The 17,779-nt window shown below is 33.2% G+C and overlaps 1 protein-coding gene across 1 annotated transcript; it reads right to left on the bottom strand.

The window, feature by feature from the left end:
* Nucleotides 1-164: 164 nt before the first annotated feature.
* LOC128984921 (juvenile hormone acid O-methyltransferase-like) lies at nucleotides 165-4,741 on the bottom strand. Its single transcript, XM_054404291.1, has 5 exons — nucleotides 4,556-4,741; nucleotides 2,247-2,422; nucleotides 1,727-1,859; nucleotides 1,436-1,583; nucleotides 165-343 (listed from the first exon to the last, which is right to left on the bottom strand). The coding sequence occupies exons 1-5, from the start codon at nucleotides 4,739-4,741 to the stop codon at nucleotides 165-167; spliced, it is 822 nt and encodes a 273-aa protein (XP_054260266.1).
* Nucleotides 4,742-17,779: the final 13,038 nt, after the last annotated feature.

Raw genomic sequence — 17,779 nt, 5'->3', positions numbered from 1 at the left:
AAGAGTGAGAAACATACATAACGAATATGGTTTGTGAATCGTGCCGAGTTTTCAGCTTGCCAATCTTGAATATAACAAACCTTATTGTTAAGAAATACTGAAATAAATTCTAGTTTGGTCCCTTGGGATTCGTTGTCAAGGTTGCATCTCTTAAGTAGACAGCATCATTGTGAGGGTCTTCTTCCATAGACGACAACCAGAGAGTTCTGAGTGAGAATCTCCCCAGTGACAGTTTCCGAGATAAGTTGTTGGTCTTCTATCACTTGCTCAAAGCACGCCATATATTGCTCTCGTGTTGACTGGTTCATTCTCTTCACAAATGGGTTTACGGCCTCATTCGATCCTAAAACATTTAATTTAACAATAGTCAAATAATAGGCTAATCTTGGACCACACTGGATAAGCAGCCAAAAATTGTTAAGTAAAATGATTTTAATAGGCCTTTGTGTTTGTTTGGCTCATTACTTTGTTTAAAATTTCCCTATTTGGTTCAGTGATTTTTGTATGCACTAGAAACAAAACAATACAAAAACAGAAACCACTCTGATTTTACAATATTCAAGGTATCAATAAAGTTTCAATAATCATTGACTTTGGATACTGTAGTAAACATATGGACCAACCACGATTACAATAAAAATTATAATAATTCAGAGATAGTACAACTCTGTAATAAATGAAAAGGACGATACATGTATACAGTTGAGGAGTTTGAAATCCACAAGGCGTAGGAAAAACAACCACAGCAAACAAAAAGAAAAATTATCAGAAACATTATCTACAATACTGCTATTCAAATCCATAATAAACAGACAAGAGCGAGATAAGGATAGCACGGGAGGATGTGTTGGGTAGGGGTCAACTCCGACGACATGTGTCATTCGCGACTCACCCTCAGCCGGCACCTTGTGTTTTGTTACCGTCTGGTCGACCATTGCTAAATGTTTCATTTCAGTTTTCCGTGTAATGTTGTTTATTAACTACTATACAGTACATACTCAACCACAAGGAATATTTAATGACAACTTGACATTCTTCTGACCTGATGATATACTCCATCCGAAACACAAAACAACTAGTCCTAGCAAACTACAAAGGGTAGTTTTGGACAGTAACAAGGTAATAAACCAGCATAGTATACCGGACCAGCTGAAGCCAATAGAGCATAGTAAAATGAATACATCACAGAATACACTGCAATCTGAGTCTAATACAGTAATATATTTTCACCCATTACCTTTGTGAACTGTGATAGCTGTTGATATAAAAATGTGATATACTTTTTTTCCTACACCCAGCATACTTAGTCAGTGGATTAATTTAACCACGTTTTAACACCAAATTTGACTGTAACTTTAAAATGGAAATGAAACGTCTAGCTCAATCTAGAGTCAAATATAAATCAAACCTTTGATAGTTTCAGCACTCTACTTACGCATCAGTTTAGCCATGGAGGGGAAAGATACAGTCTGTTTCCGTTCCTCCAGCGTTATAATTTCTAATCCTTGACGCCTCACTATTTGCTCTATGTCGTTGCAGACATTTGCTGAGTTGTAAAATTTTGGAATGTACATGTCGACATCCTGAAAAATTATAAAGCTATTAAATATATTTTTATTGTTGAAGGTTTAATTCAGATACATACATACAGATACATACAAACATCCAAACCTTCACATTTATAATATTAGTAATAGGTTATATGATCAAGTTTGATGAAACCTACCTTCATATAGGTCTTCCACTTCTCCATCTGACTGAGGATCTTGTATATCAGGAAAGTGCTGTTTTGCGGTGCCATGATCACCAGAAAATGGCCCCCTGGCTTTAAGAGGGTGAACATGTTCTTGAACGCTTGCCTACAATGCAAACATTTCTTAAACAAAAATGTCTACTCTTAGAGTGCCTACCCTTTTTTAAGGAATAGATTTGGGCATATCCCAACTCCTTGCGGTGGTCAGATATCTGTCAAAACCGATTCAAATATCTATTTCAACAAGAGACAAGACAGATTGCTTGTACAGTTGACATACTTATTTAATTACAAGGATGGAATGACTAATTTAGCCATGTAAATATACAAAACTATCCAATCTAAGATCAATCAATATGGATAAATTGTGTTATGGTTCTATAGTAACTTGCAACACCAAAATTTAAAAAAAAATTATTTTTTATACTTAAAAGTATAAAAAAATGTTATTAGTTTCTATATTTTGTTACCATTGCGGATGAACAATACTTACTCTTGATCTTGTATCCAGTGCAGACAGTAAAATGAGAATACTTTTGAAAACCTTTGCTCTGGGAGGAAATTTGTTATGTGCTTTGTTGAAAAGTCAACTGCCTTAAATTCCACTTGATGTTTTGAATACTTATTGTTGGCATAATCTACCATTGACTTGCTGATGTCCACTCCAACCTAGGAAAACAGATCAAATAACTCTCCAATTTGGAACCTTACATAAATATAAACTTTAACAAATCTGAAATCTTTTTCCATCAGCATAAATATAGTTGTTCCAGTTTTGAAATTACAGTTAAAATTAAAATGTTAAACAAAAAGTAGTTTTAAAAAATAGAAAGAAATGTTTGTGTCTTTGGCAAGGTAATACTATATTTAGTGTATGTAGTTCAAAGTATTGGGAATACATATTGATTCAAAATTAAATTGGGAAGATCATATTTAATATGTAACAAAAGAATTATTATCTTTTCGCTATGCAATAAGTGTTATAATTGATACAACATCTCTTGAACAACATGTGGTACAACCTTTGAACAACATTAACTCACCATCACCAACAATGAACTTCAAACAAAGAATCTCTTGAAGTTTGTAAATTATTATACTGTGCCTACATTGAATCTATAATAGGATATGGGATTGTACTCTCAAGATCCTGTTCCAAAACAAAAAAAAAACTTCTTAATGCACAAAAATAAATTTGACGGACCATGGTTAAAGTGTCAAAAAAAAGTTGTAATCCTCTGTTCAAAATATTTGGGTTATAACTGCTACGAGCCTGTAAACTTTTTATATGATTTAACGATTTAACTATTATTGAATAACAATTTAGACAGTTTTGAACATTTTTAACTTACACATAATTTATTCCTTACGTCAGAGACAGTTATTTTAATTTCCAACATGACTCACTCTTTCTGAACATACACCCAAAACGGCTGTACATTTTTTAGTAAATTACCAAAAAGATTTGCCCGCAATCCAAAAACATAAGCTATTTTTGAAAAAGCTACACAAGTTATTAATTGAAAAAGCATTACTACAAAATAGAAGATTTTTATTCTGATCTTTTTTTGAAAAGGACAAGACTTATTTTACAAACCTAATCCTGTATGAATACACACCCCTGAAGGTGTTCATTAAGTTATTTAGTCTTAATTGTAGTTTTTTATAATGATATCTTTTACTTGATGTCAGCAGTAATAATGTTTAGTTCTGTAAATTTACTACTGTAGTTATAGTTTACTTATTCATATGACGACTACTATGTTTGTAGTTTGTAAGATGTAATGATTTGATTGAACGATTTGTTGATGATAAAGATTTAAATTTGTAAAACATAAAAGAAACTATATTTTACAAGGGTAGTCCGTTAATTACTGTCAGGTTCTCCAGCTCCTGTTGCAGCCAAGTGAGCTAATTCAAATCTTTTTGAACAACATCATGTTTCTTACTTCATACATAAGTATTCTTGATTGTCAGCACACCTATTGGACAGTTAGTTTCATCATGTTATTCAAAAACAAGAAAGAAAATTTACACTTTGTCAAGTTTAAATCACATTCTGCGATTAGACTTCTGTTCCTAAACTGTGTCTTCTGTGTCTGAAGACACAATCGCTTTTGAGGTCTATCGCCGGTTGACAAATGTGAATAAAGTTAAGTGTTTTGCCGTAGAAAATGTGTTTAAGGGGTGGAAAGAGTTTGGAGGTGGTTTTAAACATTTGCATTATGTTTTATATTGTGTAGGACTGCTGTCATTTACCAGTCTCGTTTAAAGCAGCAAATAAAGTTAGAAATTTTGCATGCAGGTCATGGTGTAACTGAACAAGAGAGATTGTTGAACTAATTAGGGGTGTCTGTATAAGTATATGAAGGACTGCATCATCCCTGGAAGTCTGAAACTTGCCTAACTAAAAGCAAAGTTTCCTCAAAGACAATCACTGTCGAATTGAATTTGATAACGGCTCTTCTGCAAACTCCCTAAGCAACTAATGCACATTTTCTTCCTCAAAACACTTTTCTGCATACATGTCTGACGACTGACAATAATAATCAAGAGGGATTGATCTTCTTACTTGGTTGAGCGTCAATTTTCTTTCACAACGTTTTTCTTATACTCTACTGATAAAAAAAAAAACTTACTGCCTAAAAGGCGTAGGGAGCAGGTAGGATAGTAGTGAGTGGATGAAGTAAAAAACACAACGTTGGTCTAAGATTTAAATTAGCTTGCTTGGCTACAATAGGAGCTTGACGGAGAACTGGAGACCTTAATTTAGGGACAATCAAAGTTGGCAAAGAAAATTACCAGTTTAGCAGAGACAGGCAGTCGAGGCATTAGTACTTCAACAGTAACATCTCCTGGACCACAGCCAATATCCAACACAAGCTCTCCTTCTGTCCAGGACAGTCTAGTAGTAAACTCAGCCAACACGGTCTCTGTGTCCTGACGTTGCATAGAGTTGTACAAAGAGTACAGTTCTGCATTGTCCATCACAACACCTGTCAACATTACATGTCTAGTTAGCATCTCCTGAACAACAGCCAATATCCAACACAAGCTCTCCTTCTGTCCAGGACAGTCTAGTAGCAAACTCAGCCAACACAGTCTCTGTGTCCTGACATTACATAGAGTTGTACAACAAGTACAGTTCTTCATTGTCCATCACACCTGCCAACATTACATGTCTAGTTAGCATCTCCTGAACAACAGCCAATATCCAACACAAGCTCTCCTTCTGTCCAGGACAGTCTAGTAGCAAACTCAGCCAACACAGTCTCTGTGTCCTGACATTACATAGTACAGTTCTGCATTGTCCATCACACCTGTCAACATTACATGTCTAGTTGGCATCTCCTGGACCACAGCCAATATCCAACACAAGCTCTCCTTATGTCCAGGACAGTCTAGTAGCAAACTTGGCCAACACAGTCTCTGTGTCCTGACATTACATAGAGTTGTACAACGAGTACAGTTCTGCATTGTCCATCACACCTGTCAACATTACATGTCTAGTTAGCATCTCCTGGACCATAGCTGATATCCAACACAAGCTCTCCTTCTGTCCAGGACAGTCTAGTAGTAAACTCAGCCAACACAGTCTCTGTGTCCTGATGTTGCATAGAGTTGTGCAAAGAGTACAGTTCTGCATTGTCCGTCACAACACCTATCAACATTACATGTCTAGTTAGCATCTCCTGGACCACAGCCAATATCCAACACAAGTTCTCCTTCTGTCCAGGACAGTCTAGTAGTAAACTCAGCCAACACAGTCTCTGTGTCCTGACGTTGCATAGAGTTGTACAAAGAGTGCAGTTCAGCATTGTCCATCACAACACCTGTCAACATTACATGTCTAGTTAGCATCTCCTGAACCACAGCCAATATCTAACACAAGCTCTCCTTCTGTCCAGGACAGTCTGGTAGTAAACTCAGCCAAAACGGTCTCTGTGTCCCAGTGTTGCCACCCTTGGTTAGGGAAAAATCGAGACATGGCCCCCCTCCACCCAGGATTGACATAGGCTTAAACACGGGCATAAGTAACCAAAATCAGGACGGGTGGCAACCATTCGCAGGTACGCTAGATCATAAGCTTTAAAGAGGCATCTCAATTGTTAAAGGGATGTAACAGGGAAAACCCTTAGGGCCGGTTGCTGAGCTCGGGATTTAGCTAAGTTCTAGACTTAAACCGGCTTTAGACTCTGGAGTCTAAGAAATGGCTTGCTGAGATAGGACGTTAACGAAGTCCAGAACTTATTAGACTCCGGAGTTTATTTGGCTGGTTAGACTCTGGAGTTTAAAAATTGACTTGCTGAGACAAGGACCTATAAGTCCAGAACTTAACTTAGATTCTCGTCTCTTGCTGAGACAAGGATCTAGTAAAATCCGTTAAGTCCAGAACTTAAAACACTATGATTTTAGATCCTCGGCAAGGGCAGGATTTAAATTAGATTCTAGACTTAACAGAGTGTATTAACCTTGTTTGCGCGTTATATCATCATCATATTAGGACGTATATATTAGGTATTCATATTATGTATCATCCTAGAAACTGGAATTGATAATTTAAGACATCCTATTTTTTTTTAATTGACAAACATCCGCTAACAAAAAGGAATATTTGTTTGCCGGTGATTTTTTTTACTACGAAACCGGTGTGTTTAATTTACAAAAATGACAATGTTTCAATTTTTACATATTGCAATAAAACATTGTTTTAGAAAAATCCTTGTAGTAAATTTTAGTAAATGTAATTCCTGCTCTATCTTATAAGTAGTTTGAGACACCCAACATGCAGAGTCGAATGGGTTAGAGTTATGACTTCCATTCTTTTTGAATATCATACTCGATTGTGAACTAATACTTACTCACTCATACTTAAATGCGACATGCACTTATGTACTATATTAAACTTTTACTACGACTGTACTATATAGTATTTTATCATGGGCTTATTAAAACATTACATATTATACTTTTAACTCAGTATATTCGACCAGTCCCATTTGTAACCATATTTATAATTTACAAAAATCTACTTGGAAAAAGAGTATGTAATATAAATAGTAATTAAAATATTATTCATGTAATTGATTTAACTATATACAAAAACACAAGAACTATATACACAATACTTAACCTTATATTTACATTTTTGTTTCTACACAAGCTCTATACCACACACATTTTACAAAGTCCATAGCCCTATTTTACCCTCTCCTAACTGTAAAGGTTTTTCTGTTAGCCACTTTGCCTTTAGATTACTTTTTTCAAGTAGGTGTTAGGGTTGGTACTATTCATGAGTGGATACGTGTCTATTTGAACTGATTTCAAACATTTTACAAATTTGAAAATGTTTGGGCCAGGCGACGTACAAGCATACAATATTACTTTATTTTGTAATTTGTGTAGCTTGTAAGTTAGTATTTTCCTGTTATAAAACAAAATTTCAGTTTTACAAATAACAAGACTAATATTATTAGTTTGTATTTTGTTATGAAACAGGTCCCAGACCTGGTATTTTTAGTTTTAGTTTATATGTTGTGTTTGTTTAGGGCCATTTTTTTGTTCATGCTGAATTTTATGTTGAAAAAATAACATGGACCATATCATTTGTACTTCCTGTACAACAGCTATAATATTTCGGCTCTACAAGTTTTGACATTTAAATAGTTTCCAGTAAATTGAGTCTTTCGTGAGTTTGCACCTACCCAGAAATTGTTAAATTAGAATAATCAACACGTTATAAAACTACTCTTTTCGATTTTGGTTATCTAATATACATAATTTATCTAAATAATAATTTATAAAAATAATAATTGATCTAATAACATAATCTATCTAAAAACATTAATTTATATTATGAATGAACATGAGCTTAGTATTGACCTTTGTGGTACTCCAAATCGCATTTAACTGGATTTGCATTGATTTTTTATTTCAACCTTATTATAACGCTTTTCTCAGCCATTACCTCTAACTATAATATTTTCGTTACAAATATTACGACCCTATATAAAAAAAAATTAAAATAATAAGTTTGCCACTCAATTTAATTGAAAAAATATATATTATGATTCGGTCGTTGTCACTCTCTCCGTCACATTCAGCTGATAGGTCTAACTGTCAAAAGTGACCAAAAACGCACGATATAAGTAGTTTTGAAGAAAGTGTCACTTTGAAATTCTAGCATTAGCCAATCGCGAGTATGTATCGTGGGGTGATGTCTATTGTTTACGAAGCGCGGAGCAGACAGCCCGACTCGGCTGTCACCCATTGCCAACATCACAACGCCAAATACTCTACAATTCCCTCAATCTTTATTACTTTAAGTTCTGGACTCAAATAGGTCCAGGACTTATAGATCCTGGAGTTTCAGAGATAGATCCGCGTCTCAGCAAGACGATTTAGATCCGAGAGCTTATTTGAGTCCTGGACTCATTAAGTCCAGGACTTATAGATCTGGAACTCAGCAACCGGCCCTTATTGTATCTATATTATTAATTCTGTAAAGCTACGCACGCACTAGGGTGGCACGGCACAGACGTACGGGACAGGACAACCGCACATCCGCAATTTAGGACAGTCTGCGAGCTAAAACTGTGAGTCCGACTTCGATGAAGACCGTAAGACCAGTGGAGAATCGCGGAAGTGTTGCCGGCCGTCCCGCCGGAGTGGGCGCACTCATTACATTCAATATTCAATGTTACCGTATTTACTTTTAAAAATTGCCGTGCCGCCCTAGTGCGTGCGAAGCTTAAGAGATGTTTTAAAATCAAAATTGTGATAGTTTGACAGCTTGAAGGATGATAGGAGAGGGCTCAAATTAAAGGTCTTGATCCCAGGGAGTCGGGAAAAATAGCAGATTATGTCCAACTCTATCACAAAATGAGTAACAACAAAAAATATCTTTTATTTAAAATGCATTGGAATTGAAAACTTTTGCTTTGTTTACATTAAACATGTGTTTACAAATGCATTATCATTTTTATTCTACTTTCAATTTAATTCTGTTCACACTACGTCAAGTTTGTTTACTAACCAATAAATAATTTTGATAAATTCTACTTTCACTAAAGTGATCTAAAATTATAACCTACAATTTTCAGAGCTGATGCATGAATGATCATTTGATTCTTAGTTTGTTTAAGTATAAATACCCCCGCCGCAGCAAACCTGCAGACTAAGCGAATTTCCATATACACAGCTGGATTCCACTAAATTATTCCCTTAAAATTGTCAGATTTATTTCCTATTTAAACATCATTAATATTAATGAGTACTTAGGTTTGCTGCTACAGGGAAGAAAATAGGGGTTTTTATTGAAATATTAATAGCTCAGTATAAAGTAAACAAAATTTCATTAATATATGTCCATACACAAGCAAGCTACAACACTGTATTTATTCTCCATAAGAATAACATGGTAATTTTAAATTTACATTATTTTGTGATTTTTCCGTAAACGTTAGGCATGCAACAATGCTTCAATATACTAAATTATTTGTTTTTTTGAGCTCTACAAAATGGTTAAGAAAGAAATTGCAAAATTTTATGTTTTCAGGGTGAAAAATTAGAAAAACCCATTTTTACCCCATAAAACCCCCCATAAACCCCTGTTCCCATAGTTCGATCATGCTGGTTCGCGAACTCGTTAGAATAAATGTAGGTTTACACGTTTATACCAAATTTCATCAAAATCGGATGATTTTTGCTCGAGTTATCGCGCTAACGGACACATATATAAATATATATATGTATATATAAATATATATATATATATATATATATGAATTTGAACGGATGGTGTTTTTGGCCTCTGGGGACCTCAAAACGAAAAACTAAATCGGTCCCGGGTCCAGGTCTTACCATGAGACCTACGGTAATAGCTTATTCCCTATATGGGAAATTCGCTAAAATAATTAGTTTTACCTTTGAGCTTGGACTTATGTCCCTACATGCCACTAGTTCACTATACAGATAGATATATATGCATTTTAATTTAATAATTATTTATTTAATTTTTCAGCAAATATAAAATTGTGACGGGCCTTATAATTTTAATAATTAAAGGTTACTTTGTACATATATCTTTATGAATCAACAGAAGATCCTATCAAGGTTCGTTTCCATCATATAGAATGTTTACCATTTACTGCCTATTATTTCACCAAGATAAAATTATTACTACCTACACTGTTTTAACAAACTTCCCACGCCAGGATTTAGTCTAGAAAACAGCTGTTTGCCGCCAGCTTAATCAAATGGGGTTTCATTACCTACTACTGTACTGTAATGAGTTTTTACCGGACACCAACCAGCTATTTGGCAATGAGTGGTTATAAACAAAAACATAACCTCTCTAAGAGGTTATGAGTAGTGATTGTTAGTAGTCGGTGGTAATATATAAGGATCCGTACAGTTTGTTTTTTCATTGTTTTAGAGAAGTATGGCATAAAACATCGTACGTCACTCGTTCAAAAATGTGGTTACTGGACTCCGGACTCGTATGATAACGATTTATTTTTAAACAATTACCTAACACATATGATATTGAACCAACCAATTAAGCATACACTGAAAATCGACTCTAAAAAAAACAAGTTGACATCAGCATACACAACTATAACCTGACATCTGATTGTATCCAAAGTAACCAGTAATTGCTATTCAGATGCAAAAATACACTAATAAGTTACCTACCTGTTTTAAAATGTCCTCTAAAATTTGACACCGAGTTGTTGTGAGGCAAGCCGTTCTGCAACAGAATAGTTGTATGGTAACAGTGTAAAATTGAACTTAAGTGTCACATAAATATCAATTGCCTTCCCACAACATCAGCATTGTGCAACTGAGTGGACTATTCTGCTTAGTGCTTACCCTGCGAACTGTGTCAAGTTGCATATCCTTCAGCATTCATTTGCAATTTTACATAAAAATATTGTAATAACATTTGTTACCGTACACTAGATTATCAGACGTTTTTATGCTAAATTTTAGGGGAGAGAGTTTTTTTAAAGATAATATTTTTGTTCCTACTGAATTTAAAACTGTTTTGCTATTTCACATTTTATTCAAGAGCTTTTGTGTTAAAAGATTTGGTTGTAGTTGTCAGCATCTTACATTTCTGAATTTTTAAAATAGATCTATGGAAGACTTTCAAGAATTCCCATCATCAAAATGAAAAAATTTTTGAATATCTATTAATTGTGTTGTAAAGAAGAACTAGTGTCTGCCTGTCTGTGTGTGTTTTTTCTAATGCAAAAATTACTAAATGATTGAGTTTTAATTTAACATTAAGGTAGCCCATGATTCAAAATAGGACCATCCGATGTCCTTAAAACCCCATATGGGCACACTGTAAACATAGAAATATTTGAGTTGGAGCTTTTAAGAAACGGAAAGTAAATAAAAGAAACGTCTTATAACACTTAAAACATATATTTGCGCTTATACTGTTACTCACAAGACGGTAAATATACAAAAAAGATGGTAATTTACCGTCTTGTGGGTATCAGTATAAATGTAAATATATGTTTTAAGTGTTATAAGACGTTTCTTTTATTTACTTTCCGTAAATTTTATACGTACAATGCTGATCAAGAAGTTATGTAGCTTTTAAGAGTAACTACTGGTATCAACAAAAGATGTAACTTTAAGATGTCACTACTAGAAAAATGTTTGTTCATGTACCTAATGCACCTTTAATTGCTCTCTTTAAAAAGTTCAAAATTCCAAATACTGTAGTTGTTTAAAAAAAAATTTTAAATGTTCAGTTTCATTAGATAAAATATCTCTAATGGTACAATAAGCCAAACATTTTGCTTATAAAATAACACTGGACATTTTTTAGCGAATTTCCCGTATAGGGAATAAGCTATTGCTGTAGTACTCATGGTAAGACCTGGACCCGTGACTGATTTACTTTTTCATTTTGAGGTCCCTAAAGGCCAAAAACACCATATGTTCAAATTCATGTATATGTATCCGTGAGCACGATAACTCAAGCAAAAATGGCCCGTTTTTTAATTAAATTTGATGTAAACATGTAAAATTTGATGTTTAACGAGTTTGCGAACTAGCATGATCCATGATCGGACTACAAGAACGGGTGTTTGTGGGGGGTTTTAAGATATTAAAATTTATTTTTCCTATTTTTTACCCTCAAAACACAAATTTTCATAATTTCTCTCTTAACCATTTTGTATAGCTTGAAAAAAGAAATAATTTTGTACATCTTAGTGTGTATGCGCAATGGTTATGGAGATAATTTAAAAATTTGAAATTCTCATGTTATTTTTATGGAGAATAAATAAACTGTTGTAGTTTACTTGTTTACGGATATTTTAACCAAATTTGAAAATGTTGTTTATTTCATACTATGCTATCAACATTCCAATAATAAAAACCTCAATATCTTCCCTGTAGCAACAAACCTAAGTACCGTACTCACTAAAATTAATTTGTTTTAGATAGGAAATAAGTATGACAATTTTTATGAAATATTTTAGGAGAAATCCAGCCAGGTAAATGGAAATTTGCTTAGTCTGCAGGTTTGCTGCAGCAGGGGTATTTTATTTTTGTGAGAACAATTTTCATAAAATTTCAAGAGCAAGCTACTTCCTCAGAATAAAATTTAATACTTCAAAATAGTTTAATTATTAAATTTGAATGTAAATGTAATGTTAAATTTGTATGTATGCCTGTACTCAATGTTGACTATATCAAACTATTTGTGCATGTAATACTTTTTAGTGTTTTGAATGTCATCGGTATTTTCCAACGATTGGCAGAAAATTTTTATCCAATAGACTAAAAAAAATCAAAAGAAAAAATAATGACTTTGAAGGTTACTCAACATGTATAACTAAACTTTGTTTGTAAAAACAGTAAATACTTACTTACCTCTTTTCTGTTTAGTTTGCCAAAGTGTTGTGGACGTGTGAATACTGATGTACACCAGTTTTATATGTGGATGTATTCAGAAATAGTTAGTTGACCCTTGCCATTGTGTGGACGCATATGTTAACACTTACTGTAGACTATGCACATCTTGGTACACAAATAACTGCCATTGCTGACTTTCAACAATACACCATTCGTTACAAAATTGGCCACAGCCTTAGCTCCAGTAAATCAGCAACTTAAATTTTGACAACCAACAGTTGCCAAAGAGCAATGGTGCTTTGGAGAGAATATTTTATTGTCGATATATAGTAACTTGCCTAGGAATATATTTTCTCTTGTAGGTTAAGACTTGTCTCCTGTTAGCTTCGGTGTTTACAAATTTCAAAATTTGTCCAATAATCTGGCAAAGAACCAAGTATATTTCATAAGCTAAACGCACACTCACCAGGGTCTTATAGTGAGACGTACGCTAATAGTTTTCCTAGGAAATTCACTAAAACAACAATAGGTAAAAAAAATACAGTTTACAAAATTTATCAAATTGCAAATCTTTCCTGACTACAAAGACGTGCAATCGAATAATGACTTCCTAATCCAATAAAAACACTCATTACTATACAACGCTCACAAGATGAAGTCAACACTACAAATGGTAAAGTGGCTTTCAGCAAAGTTTGCAAGCAACTAAAAATCTTAAATTACCCTATCTGCAATTCCTGCATAATAACATAGAGTCATAACCAGTGATTAACATTCCTACCAAAGTCCAACACCATGATTAGGGCACAAGGACTGGGTCCCCTGCATACCAAGGGCTTAGTCAGACATTGAGGAAATAAAGATCTCAAACTGACAAAAGATCTGTGACAAGAAAGGTATCATGAAGTTGTGTCTGTAAACTCTATTTTAAACAAAAACAAACATAATAACACCTTATAAAATAAATAAAAATGTTACTTTAATACCTTAAAATGTTATCACTAATTGTACAAAATAAAACACACACAGTTATTCAAGTTTTAGGATTCACATTTATTCCTTTTAACGCAATAATTGTTTCTTAGACTAATTATTTTTCCATCTAAATTTTGAGATTTTCAAAATGGCAAAACCATAAACATCCAGGGCCATATTTAAAAAAATTTAAGAGCATACCAGAGGCCTAAGATAGTCAAGTAAAAGGACATGAGTGTGTGTGTGTGTAGTAGTGATAAGGAATTATTGAATTTATGATCTAAATATAGTCGCATGTGTATAGTTGCAACTAACTGGTTTAAAAAGTTTAAGTTTTATTAAAACGAATCAATAAATTACAAAAAAGCTGTGTTCACAACAAATTTTTACAAAAAACTACTCTCCAGTACTTAGCCTACTGAATTACTTATGTATAATTGTAATTTCTAAAATAATCTTAATACATATTAGTAAAATTAATGTGGACAATTAAATGTGCTGCTCTGGTACCCATAGTAATAATATAATGATTTTATTGACAGTTAAAAAAAAGGTTGAATATTTTTTTTTTAGAATACTTAAATATAGGTACATCTTATTTTTGAGGTATGATAAAAGATCCTGGCTTGTGAAACAGCTGATCTTAGTCAGTAACAACGCTATACAGATCTCACTACATCCTACACTAATATTTCGGTTAAAATACGCACGTCCCCAATTATATTGTCATCATAACTAAATTTTAAACTTCAAATTACATAAGGGACATATAAAAATAAAGACTTTTTCTATTAAGTTCATACAGCTTAAAAAATTAATTGGCCTTTTTATCCACGACTAATCATAATATTTTAATTACAACTAATACTTAATTTTCTGAAAAAATTATTCACTATTTATTGTTGTACCCTACAAAACAACATATCAAAACATTGTTGGGACAATCCAAAAAATATCCGTACCTGCGGAAAGCTATAGATGCAACCAACTGGGGCAGCAGACACAAAATCCCCGGATAAATGAAAACAGAGTGAAAGAGAGCGGCTGGCCTGTCCCTATCAATCACATGCACGTGCCAGTACCTAAGCTCTGATGTAAGAAGAATCAAACTGGACTGAAACCTCCACACCATCTCTAGGACCTTGAGGACCAATAGGGCCACATGTGGGTCAACGAACCCGCTTTCTCTACAACTATTGGCTACTAGTTTCAATAGTACAGTAATAAACTAATTGAGGTTGAAAACTAAATACTTTTGACTTTTAGGAAACCATAGTAGTGAATAATCTGTGCTTCCAGCAATTTGATTCAAATTATTGATGTTTGCAAGATTGGTCTAACAATATCGAAATTGCTAAAATTTTGAAATTTTTTTTTCATCCTTTTTTTTACTGAAAAACTAATGGTGTGGCTGTGGAAATGCAAATTGTTATTTGATAAACTTGTCTATTTTAATGGTTACAATGTAACAGTATTTATAGTTTTTGTTACCGTTTTGAAAGAAGATATCCAAATCCTTGTCGGTTTACTTTCTAATATTGACCTGTCGTGGCTTTCCAGCCTGAATGCATCTGTGAGTACAAGTACAACCACAATAAACGGTATCAGTATTCTGACCCATACTTTCTCCCATAAGTTTGTCAACAACCTTTATCATGGGTAAGCGGTGAGAGTAAATATGATATTTTATAGTTAAAAATCACAAAAGTTGCAATAACGTTTGAACCAGAATTGTTACAATGGGGTGTTGTACTATTTTTTTTTTAGAAAGGACCATAACATATTAATTTGATCAAAACCAGCTTTCTCCAAAAATCAGATTTTTTTGTTATTTTAAGTTTTTTATGGGAAAATAACATAAGTTACAATAACTTTTGAACCGTAATTTTTACAGATATGGGATTTGTACCATTTTGTTCAGAATTTAAAGGGCTACAACATACACATACATTTTATCAAAATCGTTTGGGCCATTTTTGAGAAAATCAGATTATTCCGACTATTATGGGTTTTTATAGGAAAATCAACATAAAAAATCTAAATTTAAAAAAAATGAAAAATATGGCTGGAGATACCAAGGATTAAAACATACACACCAAATTTCATTGAAATCTGACCACAGGTGTAGTCCCTAGCTCTGTACACATACACACACACACAGACATCACTTCGAAAACCACTTTTTTACGGATATATCCACTTAAAGATCAAACTCGAAAATGTTGACGAAAACAATACTTTCTCCATATACTATGGTATAGGGGGAGAAAGTAAAAATGTGTTCTTTTTGTCACAACCTGTAAAATAGATGTAAATAATACATTATTACTAATAGTTTCTCAACAAGTTTTTTTTTTAATGAAATATTTAGAATTTATGAACTAATAAGATATACATTTGTTAGTTTGAAAAGCATTAACTTGTGTTAAAATTAGTGTTCTACAAAATTATGTAAAACGGCCATAACCCTCTATTAACTTTCAATCCATTCATAAAAAAAATACAACACTTACAACTGTACAGGATACTGGACTTTAGTGTTTAGATTGTTCTAATCTATCACTTTTGACAAATCTTACAATTTTTATTTTTGTGACAAAAACATAGGCATGAAAAAATAATCTTACTTTATTAATTTCAAGCATTGATTATCAATTATTTAAGGCAGCAACACACACTTGGGTTGTATTTTAACCTGAATATGAATGCAAAATGTCGTTCAGATGGAGTGAGATGATCTGTGTAGCTTTGTTAAGTTCAAAAATCAACTCCAAATGTTCACAGAACATGAGTTATAACACCTAATCTGAACTTATCTAAAACATTTTTTTTATTACTGTTAGAAAAAGTACTGTATGAAGGAAACTTTAAGATATACGTACTCACCTTTTTAAAATGAATGTTGATTGAACCCTTTAGATTCTAAGAATGCAAAGAAACTGGTATTTTCAGAAGCTCAAGGTAATGTCCTTGAGCTAACTGTACCGTGTAATAAACACTTATTATCCTTTTTATGTCAGTTTTGACATTCCAAAACACTCCAAGAATACACAAAAGAACAAAACTTTAAGTATTGGCGTATTGCTCAATTTGTAACATAATTATACCAAAAATATCAAATATGTTCTCAGGAAAAGTTGATCCTTATTGTGTTCCAAGCTTTTATTGGGTGGTCCAAAATAACCTCACAATTTTTTACTGCGTTTTTCTGGTGTTATTATGTTTAGACTTTTGATTAGTGCAACAATTAAGAAATCTGATGTTATTTTAGTGGAGAAGTGAACAGTTCAATATCATCCCAAAAGCTGTCCTTTAAAAAAAAGTCTGACTGCTACGCAATGGTTTTTGTAAGAATTACCACTTTCCTCTTCATGGTACTTTTCCATATAGGAATACTATTAAAAGTTAGGATGAACAATTCATCAGTTTCATAAACAGTGCTTCAGCATTAAAAGTGAATTGAAATAGTAGGCGTAGGTATATTTGTTCACCAGAAAATGTTAAAAGTGTGCACTAAGATTGTTCCCAGGGCTTCTCTTTTTACGTTTTGACGGTTTTGATTATATCACATGGCTTGCCAGATCTGACCGCTTGCCATTTTTTGTTATGGGATCTGGTTATGAGCAAGATTTCAGTTACAAAACCTCACACACTCGCTGATTTCAGAACTATAAGAAATCAAAGGGGGTAATACTATAATGTACGTGATACACCCTACTAAAAGGAATTACCGTGTGAATGTGGTTGGTGAACCCCTATATGATTTTATGTTCTATAAATTATAATGGTGTATCTTAGTAGTAGTGTGTGTTTATTTGATCCTAGAGAATCTTTTATTTTTAATCTATTAAATATAGTAGATTGATGGTCACAGTGATGAGATACGGCCAGTTTAATTTTGATTTCCGACTATAGAAACAACAAACAATAAAATTTCTGGAACTAGGGTCTTTCTTGATTTCAAGTACTGTAACAGGTTTCGCTGTTAAGATGGATTTGCTTAAAAAGTACTATCAATATATAGTTTGATTTTGAATTTAATAATGTTAAAAAATAACATACCTCAGAATTACTAGATTATAAACAATGCTGTGTGGTAAAGTTTCCTAATGTGGCCTACAAAAATTAATTAACAGTTTGTCATGTAAAGAAATCTACGTACCTCTAAAG

The sequence above is a fragment of the Macrosteles quadrilineatus genome, unplaced genomic scaffold (assembly GCF_028750875.1).
Source record: "Macrosteles quadrilineatus isolate MER2022 unplaced genomic scaffold, UCM_ALF_1.0 Scaffold_2__2_contigs__length_208266976, whole genome shotgun sequence".
NCBI lineage: Eukaryota > Metazoa > Arthropoda > Insecta > Hemiptera > Cicadellidae > Macrosteles > Macrosteles quadrilineatus.
The sequence above is the reverse complement of the archived record's forward strand: the minus strand, read 5'-3'. Positions and strand labels throughout refer to the sequence as shown.